Source organism: Astyanax mexicanus, chromosome 19, assembly GCF_023375975.1.
Source record: "Astyanax mexicanus isolate ESR-SI-001 chromosome 19, AstMex3_surface, whole genome shotgun sequence".
Taxonomy (NCBI): domain Eukaryota; kingdom Metazoa; phylum Chordata; class Actinopteri; order Characiformes; family Acestrorhamphidae; genus Astyanax; species Astyanax mexicanus.
In genome coordinates, this window is record NC_064426.1 from 19,432,579 (window position 1) to 19,450,244 (window position 17,666).

At 36.9% G+C, this 17,666-nt stretch overlaps 1 protein-coding gene across 3 annotated transcripts in view; it reads right to left on the minus strand.

Annotated features, from left to right (window-relative positions):
* The window catches only part of smg1 (SMG1 nonsense mediated mRNA decay associated PI3K related kinase), a 54,999-nt gene extending 44,832 nt beyond the window's left edge, over positions 1–10,167 (minus strand). For 2 of the 3 annotated variants that reach the window (XM_022674204.2, XM_022674191.2), the window contains exons 1-10: positions 9,914–10,167; positions 5,950–6,107; positions 3,702–3,854; positions 2,597–2,733; positions 2,358–2,416; positions 1,953–2,166; positions 1,162–1,287; positions 974–1,046; positions 790–887; positions 301–474 (exon numbers count right to left, since the gene is read on the minus strand). In XM_022674204.2, coding sequence (XP_022529925.2) covers positions 301–474; positions 790–887; positions 974–1,046; positions 1,162–1,287; positions 1,953–2,166; positions 2,358–2,416; positions 2,597–2,733; positions 3,702–3,854; positions 5,950–6,107; positions 9,914–9,990 — 1,269 coding nt within the window. In that variant the 5' untranslated portion in view covers positions 9,991–10,167. The remainder of the gene's footprint in view (positions 1–300; positions 475–789; positions 888–973; positions 1,047–1,161; positions 1,288–1,952; positions 2,167–2,357; positions 2,417–2,596; positions 2,734–3,701; positions 3,855–5,949; positions 6,108–9,913) is intronic. The other variant, XM_022674197.2, reaches the window with a different exon arrangement.
* Between the last annotated feature and the right edge of the window lie 7,499 nt (positions 10,168–17,666).

The window sequence follows — 17,666 nt, forward strand, 5'->3', positions numbered from 1 at the left end:
GCACCAGAGGTTACCAAGCTACAGCAATAGAAATTGCAGCCTGTAACTAATAGTAATTAATGCCAGTAAAATTACCTGTTGGTTTAAGTAAAATGTTTGTTATTTTAGTCTGAAAACACCAAAAACCAATGGAACCCAATGTGCTGAGGGGGCGGGAGAAACGGCTGTCATAATTAATGTATCGGAATTGGTCATTCTGTATCAGAATTGAATCAAAATCTAAAGATCAATCAATCACTACAATAAAAAATAAATAAAAAAAATAAATAAAAAAAAACATTACAACACTAAAATACTTACATCAGTGACGTAAGCCTCTGTGATGGGTGGTCCTCGGATGGGGTTGAATCTTTCTCCGATGCTGCGCACCACAGTGCTGAAGACTCGCAGCAAGGCCGCTAGCTTCGGTAGAGACACAGTAGGTGGGGGAATATCCTCATCCATTGCTTCACCCGACTCCACATGACTCAAATCCTGCAAACAGGAGTTAAAACAGCTAAGAAACAATACAAATTAACACACAAACACAAATATAATCCAAGTTAGGATTGCAAAGCATAGTCGCAATATTGAGTGTAGTGCTCATTACTAGGGAAGCAATGATAAATTGAGACAAGATGGAAAAGATTCACAGCATGCATTGAAGGAACATGCAATTCTATGGTCTTACTGTGAAATCGAATGCAGTTGCATGAACACAAGTGGACATAATGTCAGTAGTGTAGGATGGAGAACCAGTAGGCGTAAGCAAATGGCAGAGAACATTGTTTAGTAAATAGTTTCCTTTACCTCAGCATACGCTTCCATGTCTTCTAGAAACTGGCCCAACAATGTTGTAGAAAAGGCCAAATCCGCCACCCAAAACTGCTGCAGACTCTGTAACCACCCTATGAAAACAAGCAGAACTCATTTATGCCCTCAGTTCTTCTTCAACCAGACATAACCACCTTCTCCTTCAGACAGAAATCCTTACCAGACACCTGCAGGGTGAGAGACTGTTTCTGTGTATGATCTATATGCCAACCCACAAGGATATCCACTGTGTCCTATAAGTGAAAAAAAGAGACAATAAAATAATAATTTTTATAAAAACAGTTTAGACCTTCACTGAGAGAGGTCACACAGAAGAGCTTAAGAGGGCTAAATGTCATCCTTGCTTACTCTGAAGTTGGTACTAAAGATGTGTGGGTAGCAACGAGCCACAAGCAGAATACATTTCACACTCTGACACAGCAGCTCTGGGGTGTCCAAGTTCTCCAGAATGGACTGAAGGCTGCTCATCACCAACTGTACAAAAAAAAACACACAGCAGAGTTACTTCAAATGCTGAACCAGCAAAACATCAAAGCAGAGCTTTGAAAACACAAAGTTCAGAGTTGTGCTCCAAGATTTGGTGAAGCTGATTAATCATCAATAGTGGGAAAAAAAAAAAAAAAAAAAAAAAAAATATTATATATATATATATATATATATATATATATATATATATATATATATATATATAAAGTAACATATAGCGGACACATAAGCTAGCTCTGATCAGCAAACTAGAGAGAATGACTTCCACAATATTACTAAACTTTAAAGAAGAAACTAGGGCTGGACAAAAATTAATTAAATCCAGACCGGGCAGCGCCTTTAAAGAATTTTATGTAGGCACATCTTAAAACATGAAACCCTTTAAGCATTCTAAGGTCAAAAACGTCTGGTTAACTCTCAACAGCTACTTAGTTTTTTTTGTTATTACCACTAGGTTTTATTTATTTTAAAAGTATATCTATATCAATTTAGTTTGAGCTATATGGTTTGTATAATCTTCATATCCATGTGTAACCATTGGTGAGAAAGAACAAAATCATGGCCTTTTCCATAATCTCTCATTAGATTAACAGAATACCAGACCACCTGTTAATAGCTGGCTTAATTTCTTTATTTCAGCATTAAATGAGTACCTGCATTACAGGTGAAAAAGCCTTTTTCTCCCCCGCTGTCTCCAGAGCCTTATAAACAGCCACCAGATACAGCAGCTTCACCTCGTCCTTGGTACAAGCACTGAATTTCACAAACATCCACTTGAAGATCCTCTCCGCCTCGTAACTGAGGGCAGCACACAGCAGGCCCAGGCAGCAGGCAGCTTCCTGTCTCAGCTCCTGAAGGAGCTTACTACTGTAAGAAACAGAAACAAACTCTAAGATCAAAATAAGCAGCTACATCCATCTGCAGGTTCATTTTCATAAGCTCACCAACAGCTGGGGGACAGATGGTTGTTAAAAACAATGGGGAGCTAAAAATATCCATTAGATGGCGAGGTGGGCTAACGATTAATGTGGCTAAAAATAACGCCGTCACGCTCCTACCTTTCACTCAAAATGTCATTCAGGGTACTCAAAATGTTATCCAACTGTTTCACCAGGACCTGAGTAACACAGAATTAAAAACAAGCAATCACGATTTTTTTTTTTTTTTAATGTCCATTTCAGGCACAGCTGAGGAACACACAGTAAAACTGCAAATGCAACACGCTGAAGCTTAAAACAAGGTTTTCAACAAAAACTCTCCTCAGGGAAGGCTTTATAAATAGAGACCCACAACTCACCACCTTGTTTTCAGAATGCACAATCAGTTCCCTCATTTGTTTCATGGTGGCCAACCTGCGGTCCCGGTCATCCTCCCGCGAGACCCTCCGCAGAAGGTTTGCGAGCCGAGACTCATCAGAATGAGTCTGCGGTCGGTCTGCAAGAGGGAAAGCAGTGAAAAAACAAACAGTTATTACTAGCCACTGGGTTTCACTTTGCTTTAAAATAAACTTAAGGGTGCCACAATAACTGGGAAAAAGAATAAAATTCTGTTTGGAAACCAAACACAGAAATATGTAGTTAGCTGTGCTCTAAATGCATGATAAATATCCTGCTGGAGTGCTGTGGTTAGCATTGCTAGCTTCTTCTTTATTACCAGGGTACTGTAGCCTGGTTTGGACCAAACATAGGGCTCTATGATTTCAGTAATGCAGAAAACACAGATGGAATATTTGAAATGAGGAATAAAAGTGGAATTCAGATGGAAACTCAAACAGACAATCTGCAAAAGCAGTGTCCGGCACCTTAACCTGGGGCTCCATCCTAAATAACTGAAGAAACGAGTCACATACAGACATCACACAGATATCATATTAAACAGAATAACTTACCATATCTAACAGTACAGAAAAAATATTCTGATAACAATTAGTGATTAATTAAACTTAAAAAAAATTGCAAGCAACCCAACACCCTCAAATCCTTACTTCTGAGTTTAGCTATTAGCTAATTTTCAGTTTTTAATTAAACATGGTGCTCTTTAAGGTCCTTAAAAGTACCCCTAACTCCCACCCCAATCACGGCTCACTGCAAAACTCTACTGTAGCTGATAACTTTGAGCCACTTTGCACACAGCTGTGGTATTTGATATTAACCCTACAGCATCAAATGGAAATCAACTCCACACCAGCAACTAGCAGTGACCCAACCAGTTAGGCCACTCAGAAATCCCCTCTTTGTCAACCTGCATGTTTATCTAATTCGAAAGTGTCAGTATCATCCTAAATGTCTTGTACTGGCTTATAAGAACGGATATGCTTAATGTGTTTGGAAACCCTCCGTATCTTATACTATGAAATGAAAATGAACGAGATTGTTGCATAAGTGCACATGCATCACACCTACCCTGTGATTTCCTCATGTCCTTTGTAGCTAAAGCACGGCTTCCATGCTGAAAACTGGTTAAATCCGTGGTCACATCATTGATTCTCAACTCTTGCCCCAACGACTTCCAACCAAAAGTATTTTCACTGAGGCCTCCATCAGCGTCATACACACCTGCAATAAAACCGGCAGAGGTTAAAAGCTGCGCTGGGGTGTCTTGTATAAGCATACATTTGAATGATTACAAGAAAACAAGGTGCTTTCCAAACACTGTAAAACTGCCCAGGCTGTTTTCAGTTTCATTTCTTACAAGGAACCTCCAAGAGCAGCACGCATAAATCTTCTATCATTTTATTATCCACACCCACTGAATATCTCAACATAAAGTGGCACTAATCAAAGTAACCCTGGTTCAACACTTATGGTTCAGGAGAATGGTTCTGCCCATTTTAGTGTTTAGTTTTTTTTTGCTCCAACATGCCTCTTTTGACTCAGGCAATTCAAGTTAATTAGTTGATTACCTTGCTCTTAACACATCTGATCCAGCTAAACACTAAAATGTGCAGGACAGAGGATTCCCCAGGACCAGAAAACAGCATTTTCTACCTGTTCCCTCAATACTTTTTCACAAAGCACCAGAATCAAGCAATTAAGAACTGGGTACCTAAAAAAAGATCCTCTGGGAGGTGAGACAAATCATAAAATGGGAACTGCCTGCACTGCCTGTGACAGGGCTGGAAAGTTTTAAGATAATTAAATGAAATGGAACATCAATTGATCAGTTTAGAACAGGGCATGGCAGTGGTACTACAAATACACACAGTGTATACTAGGATTTGAAATCTCTAGGCACATTATGATTCGATTACAATTCAGAGGTCTGCAAAATAATTATAAATCGATAATCGATGCATCTAAATGAATACTTTACTTTTTCCTCATTGCACTACATAAACTTAAAATAAATTATCTGTAATGATCCTTAATGAATCCCACCATTTAATATGCTCTGTGACAATTTGTTTACTTTAAAAGGTATAGTTGTTTCAATTAATCAAACAAATAAGACAAATCTAGAATTACTGTTGTTCGAGTAATAAAAAAAAACAGCTACATGGAAAGTAGAAACAAGTAGGTGTTTATAATGTTCTGGCTGACCAATGTAATGTATATGCATATTCTTATCTGTGTTTGCATAAATACTTTTCATATGCAGTTTTTTTTTACTGAATTGTATTATGAGAATATTTAAATGTGCCGAGTTACTAAGAGCTTGAAAAGAGAAAATTAACTACATAAAGTCTAGCTCCATATTCTTGCCATCAGCTGTGTGTGAGTTAGAGAGACAGTTAGAGAGAGGGAGTTAGAGAGAGAGAGAGAGAGAGTGTTGCTTCACTGTTTTGAGAGTTTGGAGGAAAATGAAGCGGATCAAAGTAACAGATGGCTTCATAGGTAGTTTGCTGGATTAGCATTTGTAGTAACCAGCCATAAATCAGTGTGGCAGTGCACACAACAAATTTGGGATGACATGGCAAAATGCGAGACCAAATGCTATGCATACTTAACACAATCCAAAAAGCGTACCAAAGCGTATTAAAATGCATGCCTGTTGTGTAATATGTATATTAATTATATTAATGTTGTATGCAACATATCCATATGTATATAAATGGATTTGCATAAAATCCTATATTACTTTCCTGCCTTTAAAACATTTATTTTAGCAATCAAATAAAAGAATGTATAATTAATATTTTTTATCATCATGTAGTTTTATCATCAAACCAGGTTGACCTACAAATCTGGCATTTAAACTAAAGATGTCAAAAAGTAATTCCAAGTCAAGTCAAGCTTTAAATGTTTAATAAAAAAAACAAAACAAAAAACAATTTAGACTTGTGCATTTTGTAGTTCCGGGGTTGGGAAAACTAAGGGCTGGAAAACTGAGGGTCAGGGTCCAGAGTTTCCCTGTCCTTACACACCTATTAAACCTTGTAGTCCACAGGTAAGTTTTATTAGGTGTGCTTCAGCAGGAAATACACACAAAAAAAAAACTGTGCTTAAACAGAGTTCCCCGCCCCTGCTGCAGGTCAACTGGTAGCGTGCCAAAAGCAGCCAATCACAAAGATGAATCGCTAAACCCTCAGGCATGCTTTAAGCATCTTTAACCTTTGGTTTAAGTTCATTTTTCTCCAACTACTGAAAATACACATATAGAATAGCATAAATAAATAAACAAAAAGGTAGAGGATCAAGTCAATGAACACACCTCCTTCTTCCAGTGCAACAGCAGCAGTGAAGGTGTCATTGTGCAGAGGTGGGGTGCCAGGCTGGTCAGACTGTGGAGGGTCGTAAAGAGCTGCTGAACCGTGGTCTCTAGAGACACTGCACTTCACACCTTCCTGGCTGGCTGACACACTGTCGCTTCTGAAACACATCCAGCAGACCATACAGTCAGCAAGATCAATCCCAAAAAAAAACAAAAACATCCCCAGACAGTGCTTCTCTCTTAAAGCATTACTTTGTCTTTTTCAAACTTGTCTATGTCTACACAACACTCTTAAAAGGTTCTTAAATTGGTTATTTATACAGAATCATGACAGGTCACCAAATTAATTAACTGCTTAAATGTTTTTGTCTGGTGGAATGGTTCTTTAAATAAAAAGGAAAACTGACAAACCAAAGGTTACTGGATAGCAGATTGTAAGGCTAGCTTGGGACTGAATGACGAAGCGTGCTCATGGCAGGGTTAAGTCAATTACCAAAGTTTAAGCAAGGCCTGATTGTGGGCGTCACACGGCTCATTTTTAAATCTACAGTGCTATAAGCACCAGGAAAAGGTCATCAAAGGCATTACTACACACAGTGTACAGACTAGTGAATCGAATGATGGTAAGCTAGACTTATCAGTTTAGATTTCAAGTGAGTCAATGTTCCTAATCAAACATTTCTAATCTTAAAACCGTTTTAGTTTTAATTTAAGTTTTATTTTAATTTTAGGATTTTAGGTTATAATTTGTTTTATATTGATGGATGATTGAGGTTAACAATATGACCCTAAAATAATAATCACAATATTTCAGGGAATAACTTAAAAAAACTAAAATACAGCATATTTACTGCATTCATACTGCATGCAAACTGACAAAAGTAAATGTAAAAAAAAAAAGCAAAAAATGTCTCTAAAGGATGATATAGCAATGAGATATTTCCTCATTAACAACGCATACATTCAGGTCCCATCATTGGACAGGAGCCCCAAAGCACATAACCACTCTTGGTCTCTCTAAATAGGTAGGATAGACCAAACACATCTACATTTAGTTTATTTAGAAGATGCCCTTATCCAGAGTGAAAGTGCTTTGTTAATAACTTATAAAATTTCCATAGCCAGTTTTTAAAACTGGAATCAAGAGATACACCATTCTTCGATAACATTTAGACACCTAGGAGGACACTGCTTAATCCATTCATTTAGTTCTCTGCTCCTGAGGCACATTAACTAAAGTTCTGTGTGAGCTGAATGAGGAGTGTAAAAGCTGGAACAAAAAGTGAAAACCATGCTCTGCAGGTGGACTAAACTGATTAACACTAAAAAGGCACACCAGCTGCTTTGTCATTTGCCACATCACGATTGCATAACTTCACTAAACTACAGTTAATTTGCCAACCACACACACGTCGACACTTCTCTCAATTATCACAGACTGTTAAATAAATCATAATCTCAATTTACTTCCACACTCACCTCTCTACTGAATCTGAGAATTGCAGATTTACTAAAGACAAATTTATAACTGATAAATAAAATATTTTGTGTGTTTGCCTGAAGTAAGGCCAGTATTCCCAGTTCCCTTCCAACATCTAGCTTAAATCAGTCCTTCATTAAAGTCAGCTGGTGAAGGTAAACAAACAACAAAAGATCATAAACCAGAAAGAGTTTATAGACACCTTTTCCTCCTTTGTTCCCTCCAGTTTTCCAATAAGCAGTTTGCTACCCTTTGGAATATCAGCAGGTTTTTTTCTCCTCTGGAATGATTTTAGTCTAAAAGTTTAAACTTTGCTGTGAGGGGATTTGCTGGGGGTCTATCTAGGCCAAACTTGGTTTTGGGCATTGACCTTAAGTGACCTGTTCTGCTGACTATGATCATTTATTATATTAAAGGCCTCAGTACAACTTTAAGAACCTGAACTATCTAATTATTTCAGGGGTGTATAATCGGAGTGTTATGATAATAATAGAAGATATTTTATTTCCTTGCTCTTAATATTGCACAATAAAATGTGAAACAAATACAATCTTTAGCATTATAGAATCTGTGGTTGACAAAACCTCACTTCTAAGTGTTGCCCTATTAACACATGAATAGTTTTTTCAGGTAATATTGCACAATTACAACTTATTTCCAGTTTAATAATGCAACAAATAACTTTATACTTCTTTAAGGCCTTCACTAATGTATACTTATTATAATATTTGAAAAATTAAACAACGCTAAATCATTTTTATATTCCTAACGAGCACCAATTAAATAGAGAAAACAATTTATGAGACCTCATTCGTTCCATCAACTTGAGTAAACCAAGTGTAATTCCTTAAAACAGAGCACAATTTACTAAAACAGAGAGAATATAAATTAAAGGAACAATTTATTACAACAGAGCAGACGTTTTATGTTCTAAAACTGAGGGATTCATTCATTAAAATCATGGGAACGAATCACTAAACATTTAAAACTCAGGGAACAATTCAATAAAACTGATTCAAAGATTCACTAAAAAATGAGTGAGCCACTTATTAAAACCGAGGGAACAGTTCACTAAACTGAGGGAATCAAAAATAAAAGTGAAGGAACATTTTTCCAAAACAAATGATTAAAAATGAGAGCGTACTTTATTGAAACCGAAGAAAAGCTTAATTAAATTCCATCAAAAAAAAGTGAGGGGACGATTTACTAAACCGAGAAAACCATATTAAAACTAAAGGAACATTTCATTAAATCTGAGGGAAACTTAAAACTGAAATAATATTGAAACTAAGAGAACAATATTAAAATGAAAGGCGCTATTTATTAAAACTGAGTAGATACTGAGAATATTAAAATTGAGAGAACATTAAAATGAAAAGAGTGGTTTATTAAAACTGAATATTAAAAGTGAACAATATTTAAATGGAAGAAGCAATTAGTTAAAACTGAAGAAGCGATTTATTAAAACTGAGGAGACAATAAAACTGGGGGAACGATTTATTGAAATAGGGCAAACTACTTATTAAAATCAAAGAACCAATTTATTAAAAAAGTGAGGAAACCAAGGAGACGTTGCTTAGCTAGTTAGCAATTGGTAGTTAGCTAGTAAACGCTAACTGGCTAGCTAACTATTATAATGACATTCTTGCTAACTCTATATATCCTGTGTTTAAATATTAATTAAGCATTTTTTTTTAACATTATTATAAAGTTATACGAAATGAACGGGTTTCATAAGCATACTGACTAAAGAAGCATAACTCGTTCTAATATTAGCTATTTTGAGTTAATGATCAGCTACAATCTCAGATAAATAAAGTTAGAAGAGTTTTGAAGAAGCAGCGCTGCTGGATCTTTAATAACTCAGAAACAAACCCAGTGTATAAACCAGCCACATATTAGAGGAATGTAGATTTCCCCTAATAACTCTAAATAATGAACAATAAACACGGATAGAGTGAGTGAGGTGAACCTGCCTGTTGTCAGTACGCGGCCTCAGCAATATTCAATCAAAGGTGGTTTGTCTTACTACACTCACTAACCCAGCTAACCTGAGCTATTGCTAACTATGGTTTAAAAAAACTTCCTCGGCTAATTTCTGAAAGAAAATAACAACTCTGTATAAAATAAACATCAGTTTCACTGGTTTACTTTAAAAAAACAACACCGCGCTGTGAAAACAACGTTAGATACAGGTTAGCTCGAAAGCTAAGCTAAGCTAAGCTACCTAGCGACAAAACGGAGCAGGCGCTTCCCCCACACGACGGACTTTCTCCTTGTTTATTTAAAACCGATAAAACAACAAGGAGGCAGTTTTAAACTAAACAAGTTGCACAGGAGTGTTTTATACCCGAAAAGCCCAAACTCGCCCCCGCCCGACCACACGTGGAGGGAAACGCTATGAGTCTAAATAAAGCGGCGGAGCTGCGGCCTGCTGAATCCCCGAGCTTACGTACAACACATGCCCGCGTAGCGCGTACCCACCTGGGCTGCCAATCATTCCAGTTCCGTTGCAGTTTATGGGCGCTGCTAAGCCGAGACCCGAGGGCTTTGCGGCTCATTACCTTCGCCGGGACAGCATGACCCGCTTCGCCACGGGAGAGGTCCACAAACAGACTGAATTCAGAGTGTTTGTCCGACCCGCATGCATGAACAGAAAACGAGGAAAATCAGCCGTGCTGTTTGAAAATCCGAGGAAAGCGACGCTTCGCTTCTGCCGTAGACGATTTTAACGCGTGGAAACAGCGGCGACTGTCGGGGGACTCGAGTAACTGCAGCGACTCGCGATTAAATCGGTTCAGTCAAAACACTGAATCCACCCAAATTCCACCGATTCTTCCAATTAATTCCAACAGAATCGAGCCTTTTTACCTTCCCCCGCTTTATTTAATAATTAACAAAACGGAAACATCAATGACTGTTTTAGTAAGCAGCCAAAAGGTTTCTATATAATTTAGTTTAGCTTTTTAAAGCTACTTTAATTTCCACAGGATTTCAAAGTCAAAGTCAAAGTGGTTTTTATTGTCATTTCAGCTATATACAGAGTACACAGTGAAACGAAACAACGTTCCTCCAAGGACCATGGTGCACATAAACACAGTGTAGACAGAACAATAGTGCAACAGTACAAAAGTGCAGACAGACAATACAACACCATACAGACAAAGAATAATAAATAAATAACAAGACAGTGTGCAAATTTTGCAGTGTGCAAAAAAGACCAGGTGAGGTAGTAATTACTCTATTACACAGTGTGCAATAGAGATTTACGCTATGCTGCCAAATTGTATATATATAATGTGACATTCAGGACTGATTTGTTTAGTTTGGTACTGTTTTGTAACTGATTCAATTACATTCTCATGTTTTACTGTAAAACAGGACACACTGCAGACTCCAAGATGTTGTGTTACCTTCTGAGGACTCTCCTCCTTCCGGTCGGCTGTGAATAGTTCATATTAGTGTAAACAGGATACCAATAAATGGGCAATAAAAACAAAGAATCAGAACCCAGTTAAAACCCAGTCATCTATACATGTCTGTAAACAGTATGCAACATACATTATATATAGTATTGTCTATACAAATATATATCAGGTTTTAAGTGTGGTTAATGCCCTATCTGGACAGGATCAGGGGGATGTCTGTGAAAAATATTTCACATTTCTACTCAGTGATAAAACTCCTGCATCCAGACTGCAATTGTAGGCGTTCTAGGTCACATGACATTGCGTTTTCACAGGAGAAATTGGTTCAGTAGCTCCTCCATTTCCACTCGCTGTTGTGTTTACTTGGGTCTCTGTGGAAACGCACGCCCAAAGTGTAATTACGGTGCGTGGCAGTGGACAAATAATTATTTTATTAAACGTGAGGTGACGAAACTCAGAGATGTGCATCAGGACAGGACGAAAATTACCTTATGACCACGGAGTTCAGCGAAGTAGGTAAGCCTGTAATTTTTTAGCCTTTAATTTTTTCAGAGGACATATGAAAAAAACATGTATATGGTCGTTCCGGATGGCAATAGAAGAGAAAAAAACCAGAACCCACTGAGAAACTATTACCGTCCGGATAGTGCTTAAGATGTACACTATTATTCCTCAATGGAATGCAAAATAAAAAGGAAAAATCTACTGACATGTGGAACAAAAAATAAATAAAAATGGTGGATACTGAATGCAAGTGCTGTGGTAATGTTTTCTGGAAAACATTTACGCATTTCCGTACAATGGTATAACAATGGTTCATAACTTCTTGTTAGTACTCTGGCGTCTGTAGGTATGGACTCCTAGAAACTGTAAGTAAATGCAGGTAGGAGGGGCAGTAGGGTGGCACAGTGCTTCCTCCCATGGTGCATCACTGGCCCACTATTCTAGCTAAACCACAGTTTAGCAATGCTAACGGTTTGTATATGTATAAGAGTGTTCTGGTGTAGTTGATTATGCCCTGTGTTTTAATATTGCTGGTTCAGGTAGAGTTTAAACTGTGTGTGACATACCCTGCTGACATTTCTGCACTTGTGGCATAGTTGGCTTCATTCTTTTAAGGTGTGCTTTTAAGCGCAAAAAGTGTGTTACATGTCAACTAATGAGCTTCCTTAAAAAAACAAACAAACCACAATACACCACAATACTAAATAAGTAAGATCATCAATACTTTTTGTGCTACTAACCTGCCAAATCGCATTATTAAGATTAATATATACCTACATGTGGAATTATTATAGTAAACAGAAAAAATTTAAACAAACCAAAATATGAAAGCTTAAATGACAGCTTTGCACATCTTGGCTGGACTTTCTCAGTCAGCTTTATGAGGTAGAGTCACCTGGAATTAAGGTTTTCAGTTAACAGCTGTGCTGAACTTCAAGAGTTCATTACTTGAATTTCTTGCCTCTTAATGTGTTTGAGAGCATCAGTTGTAAAGTTGTAAAGAGGTAGGTTTGGTATACAGTGAATAGCTTTATTTTATTAATGTTCTAATCCATATTATGGCAAAAACTACTCAGCTCAAGTAAAGAAATTCAAGAACATTGAAAGTATTCTCAAGTGCAGTCTTAAAGACCATAAAAATGTTAAGATGAAACTTGCTTTCATCAGGACAGCCCCAAGACAAGACCAAACGTTTGCTCTGTTGCACAGGATAAGTTCATCAGAGTTCCCAGCCTCAGAAACTGCAAGTTAACAGCTTAACCCCAGATAAGAGCACCTAAATGCTTTACAGAGTGTTTTGGTTTGTTTAACACTCTTAAGTTACTACATGATTCTTTATGTGTTCCTTCATAGTCTGGATGACTTAAGGTTTAATTTACAATTTAGGGGAAAATAAGAGAAATATTGAATGAGAAGGTGCTGCAGATTTTTTACTTTAGGTTAATAATTGGTTTAATAAAACACTCTTTCCACCTGGATGTGTTAGAAAAACCTGCTGGATGTTAATGGTTTCTAGGTGGTTGCTAAGGTGTTGCTATGGTATCCATGGTGGTTGCTATGGTGTAGTTCAGAGGTTGCTAGGTGGTTGAATTATAAAAGTACCAATATAAAATTTGGATCATGTAGCTTTGTTTCAAAAGTATCTTTTTGATATTACCTTACGGGATGGAAAACTTAGTAACTAAGAAACTAAGTAAAGCTGAGCTAAGTTAAGTAAAGAAAGTCAAATGAGAACTAGTTAATCTACACAGATTTCTCTCCTGAAAACTGTTCATTTGGGTGAGTAAAGCGGTTCCATTTATTTACATTACATTACATTACATTACATTTGGCAGACGCTTTTGTCCAAAGCGACTTACAATAGTTAAGTACAATGTAAAATAAGTTTAAAGGTAAAACATCTTTGGATAGGGATAAAAGGAGGTCAAAGGGGAATAATAGGATAGAGGAGTGAAGGAGGGGAAGAAGGAAATGAGGTTAGAAGTAGTTAGTGTGTTAGAGGTGTTAGGAGAGTAAATGCTCTTTGAAGAGCTCTGTCTTCAGAAGTTTATTAAAGATAGCGAGAGATTCTCCTGATCTGGTAGTGGAAGGTAGTTTGTTCCACCATTGGGGAACTCTGTATGAGAACAGTCTGGATTGCTTTGTGTGAATGTTTGGCAAAGCGAGGCGACGTTCATTGGAGGAGCGCAGCGTAAGCTTACAGTAAGCTTAGATTTCCAGATTTCCTCCAAGGCTGGGTGCAGAAACATTAGCGGCCAACAGCGAAAGAGCTTACTCTTAGCTCTGTGGTTAGTGGCAAATGCTAATACTGCTTCAGCTTCAATGTTGGAGAAACTAAATTGAAACTCCTGTATAACACTGTACTTCAGCAGAGTAGCTTTACTGCTTCTTGCAACCTGACTGGTAGGTTTTATACATAAGACTCACTGGATTATAAGGCGCACTGACAATTTTGGAAAATTAAATCATTTTAAGTGCACCTTATAGTGAGAAAAATATGGTACTTTATTTAAAAAAAAAAACTCTATATAGCTGATTGAGCTGACTGGCATGTTAATCAATTTTAGACACTTTTAGCTGGTCAGCTCAGTGCAGATGTGTCTCCCCAGTCCTCCAGAGTCTTCATTAGCTACCTTTTTTCAGACACTCCTCAATGTAACCTGCTTCTCATTACATATAAAGCTCTGCATGGCCTGGTCTCTAATTACCACACTGAGCTCCATCCAAAAGTTCCTACATTTCCTCACGTATCCTGATATTGACTGAATTAAATCTCCTCCCGATTCTGAGATTTAGACTGGCTTCAATTGACAGGTAATCATGTACATTGGTAGCCTCAGGGTAATGGATCTATTTTTGCCAGACCCTCTGGAATACCTGGGATACCTCCTCTCTATTAGTATCTAAATCTTTATAAAAGTCCTGTCTGTGTACTTTCACTACTTTTTTGTTCTGCATTCTTCTATACATGCAGACCTCTCACCATTACCATTATTTATGTAGAAAGAGAGAGGGATTAAAAGAGTGACAGAGAATATTGTGCAAAAATGTAGCCTTCTGTTAAAATTCAATTAACAAGCTTCTTATCAGGACAGTAAGTAATTAATTACTCACTGAAACACTATTATTAGAATAAACACAAAGGACATTTATACTAAAAATAGTGATTTATAGTGATATAAGAGGCATTTTATGCAACAGTAGTAAGGAACAAGGGTGTGGCCATGTTTCCCTTCTAATGTTGCCTGAGTAAACAAAACTGCAATTCTTAAAAAAACAGTGTCAAATGAGTGCTGGATGTTAATCTACACAGATTTCTATCCTAAAAACTGTTTATTTGGGTGAGTAAAGTGCTTCCATTTATTTACAGTTAGCTTAGATTTCCAGTATTTTTAACAGTGCTTTTAGCGGATAGATAGATAGATAGATAGATAGATAGATAGATAGATAGATAGATAGATAGATAGATAGATAGATAGATAGATAGATAGATAGATAGATAGATAGATAGATAGATAGATAGATAGATAGATAGATAGATAGATAGATAGATAGATAGATACTTTATTTATCCCAAAGGAAATTTGGAAGTTAGCAGTGTTTAGCGCTAGTAAATGTTGCCCAACAGTGCTACACTGAGGAACCTTGAGTGTTCCGGTAAGCCAGGGCGCTATCAGCTAGCGGTTTGTCCCATGTAGCTTGTTTTAACACGGTAAACACGCAGACTACAGTCCAATATACTCACCTCTGAATGAAGAAAGAGCTAGCGCTTAGTGCTGTTAACGGCTAATGCTAATACTGCTCCAGCCACGGTGTTAAATAAACCAAAATTCTTTGAGACGCATTTAGCTGTTCTTATCTATGGTGCTAGCAACTTGCAGTTTCTGAGGCTGGTTACTCTGATTAACTTATTGTGAGTAACAGAGGTAGCTCTTGGTCTTCCTTTTCTGGGATGGTCCGCTTTGCCAAAAACTCACACAAAGCAATCCAGACTGTTCTCATACAGAGTTCCCCAATGGTGGAACAAACTACCTTCCACTACCAGATCAGGAGAATCTCTCGCTATCTTTAAGAAACTCCTGAAGACAGAACTCTTCAAAGAGCACTTACTCTCTTAACACCTCTAACACACTAACTACTTCTAACCTCATTTCCTTCTTCCTCTCCTTCACTCCTCTATCCTATTACTCCCCTTGTCCTCCTTTTATCCCTATCCAAAGATGTTTTACCTTGAAACTTATTTTACATTGTACTTGACTATTGTAAGTCGCTTTGGACAAAAGCGTCTGCCAAATGTAATGTAATGTAATGTAAAATGTAATGATGAGAGCCAGTTTCATCAGAACATTTTAAAGGTCTTTGCAACTGCACTTGAGGATCCTTTTTTAGTAAGTTTTTGAAAACTTTCAAGTCTTTTTTTTTTTACTTAGTGGATAGGATTTTGCCATACTATGGATTAGAACATTACTCTTATAGGGCTATTCACCTTGTATACCTGTAACTCTCTTCACTACTTTACAACTGATGATCTCAAACACATTAGGAGACAAGAAATTAACTATTAATAAGTTCAGCAAAGCTGTTAACTGAAAGCCATTCCAAGTGACTCTACCTCATGAAGCTGACTGAGAAAATCCAGCCAAGATGTCTCTATCTAAGCAAGAAACACATTCTGGCTTGTTTAACATTTTTTTGTTTACTAAATAATTCCATGTGTTTTTATTAATAGTTTGTATGATGTTAGTATTAATCTACAATGTAAAACATTTTAAAATGATGAAAAAACACTGAATTTGACTCCAAACTCCAAAATATTGTTAACATGCTGATTGTTCATTAATCAAATCTTTATGAAGACACATGTTTTCTTTGGACAGCAAGAATACAGTATGTATATACAGCTCTGGAAAAAAAAGGGACCTGAATCAGTTTCTCTGATTTTGCTATTTATAGGTATTTATAAATGAACATTGTTGTTTTATTCTATAAACTACTGACATTTCTCCCAAATTCCAAATAGAAATATTGTCATTTAGAGCATTTATTTGCAGAAAATGAGAAATGGATGAAATAACAAAAAAGACGCAGAGCTTTCAGACCTCAAATAATGCAAAGAAAACAAGATCATATTCATAAAGTTTTAAGAGTTCAGAAATCAATATTTGTTTCAATAACCCTGATTTTAATTACAGTTTTCATGCATCTTGGCATGTTCTCCTCCTCCAGTCTTACACAATGCTTTTGAATAACCTTATTCCAATCCTGGTGCAAAAATTCAAGCAGTTCAGCTTGGTTTGATGGCCTTAATTATATTACAGAGGTTTTTAATTTGGGTAAATCAAGGGATTAAATGGTCTCTTTTTTACAGAGCTGTAGAATATACACAAATCAAAACAAATGTTCTAAAATTAAAATAACGGAGCTCAGAAAAAAATACAAGGAAATGTAGGGTAATGGACCTTTAACATGCAACATACTAAATAAAAAATAATAACAACATACATGTATTATACCTTCTTACTTATTTAAATACGACCCCCTTCTTATTTCCCAAGGTCACCACACCCATTGAAAAGGATCATAATTACACAGCACCACACGATGGCAGCATGGAGTTAGAATAGATGTCTGAGACAGTGGAGATGTGAGGAATAATAACTGTAATCTCACAGCAGATGATTTCCTTCTGCTTTGACTCTGTGATGTCAGCTCTGACACTCAGCCCTCTCCGTGTTTTGGTGACAGAAGAGCTGTAATCCAGTGAGATCTGCGGAACTGCAGAGATCATCCCTGTCTTGTCTCGGTTTCCATCTAACTTCCACATCAAGTTGCTTAGCAACAGCACTGAGCGCAATAAACAGAGTTGTGAGAGATGGACAGGCGTGAAGATGACAGTCAGAAAGCGAGGATGGTATATGAGCTTCTTTTATTAAAGGATTTTACAGAATTGTTCAGAGAGGGCTAATGCTGTTTTCTTTCTGGATAAAGGTCATACAGAGGTCTTCTGTTTAAACACTGCTGTATTCAACAGGGGAGAGTAGGGCACTGTCTAACACACATTGATTTTTCTAATTAAATTTATATGGATTTAAGAAGATGCATAACATTTTTACACAAACAATCTGCATATCTCTGCTCCAAACAGAAATGTAAACCTTATTTCCAGTTCTATAGAATTTAGCTTTATGTGATACAGGGGCTCTGACTGGTTTATTGTATCAGACTGAAAAAAACACTGTTTCAATTGCATTTACCCAATCGACACTTTTTTATACATATTATTTGATAGTATTTGAGACAGCATC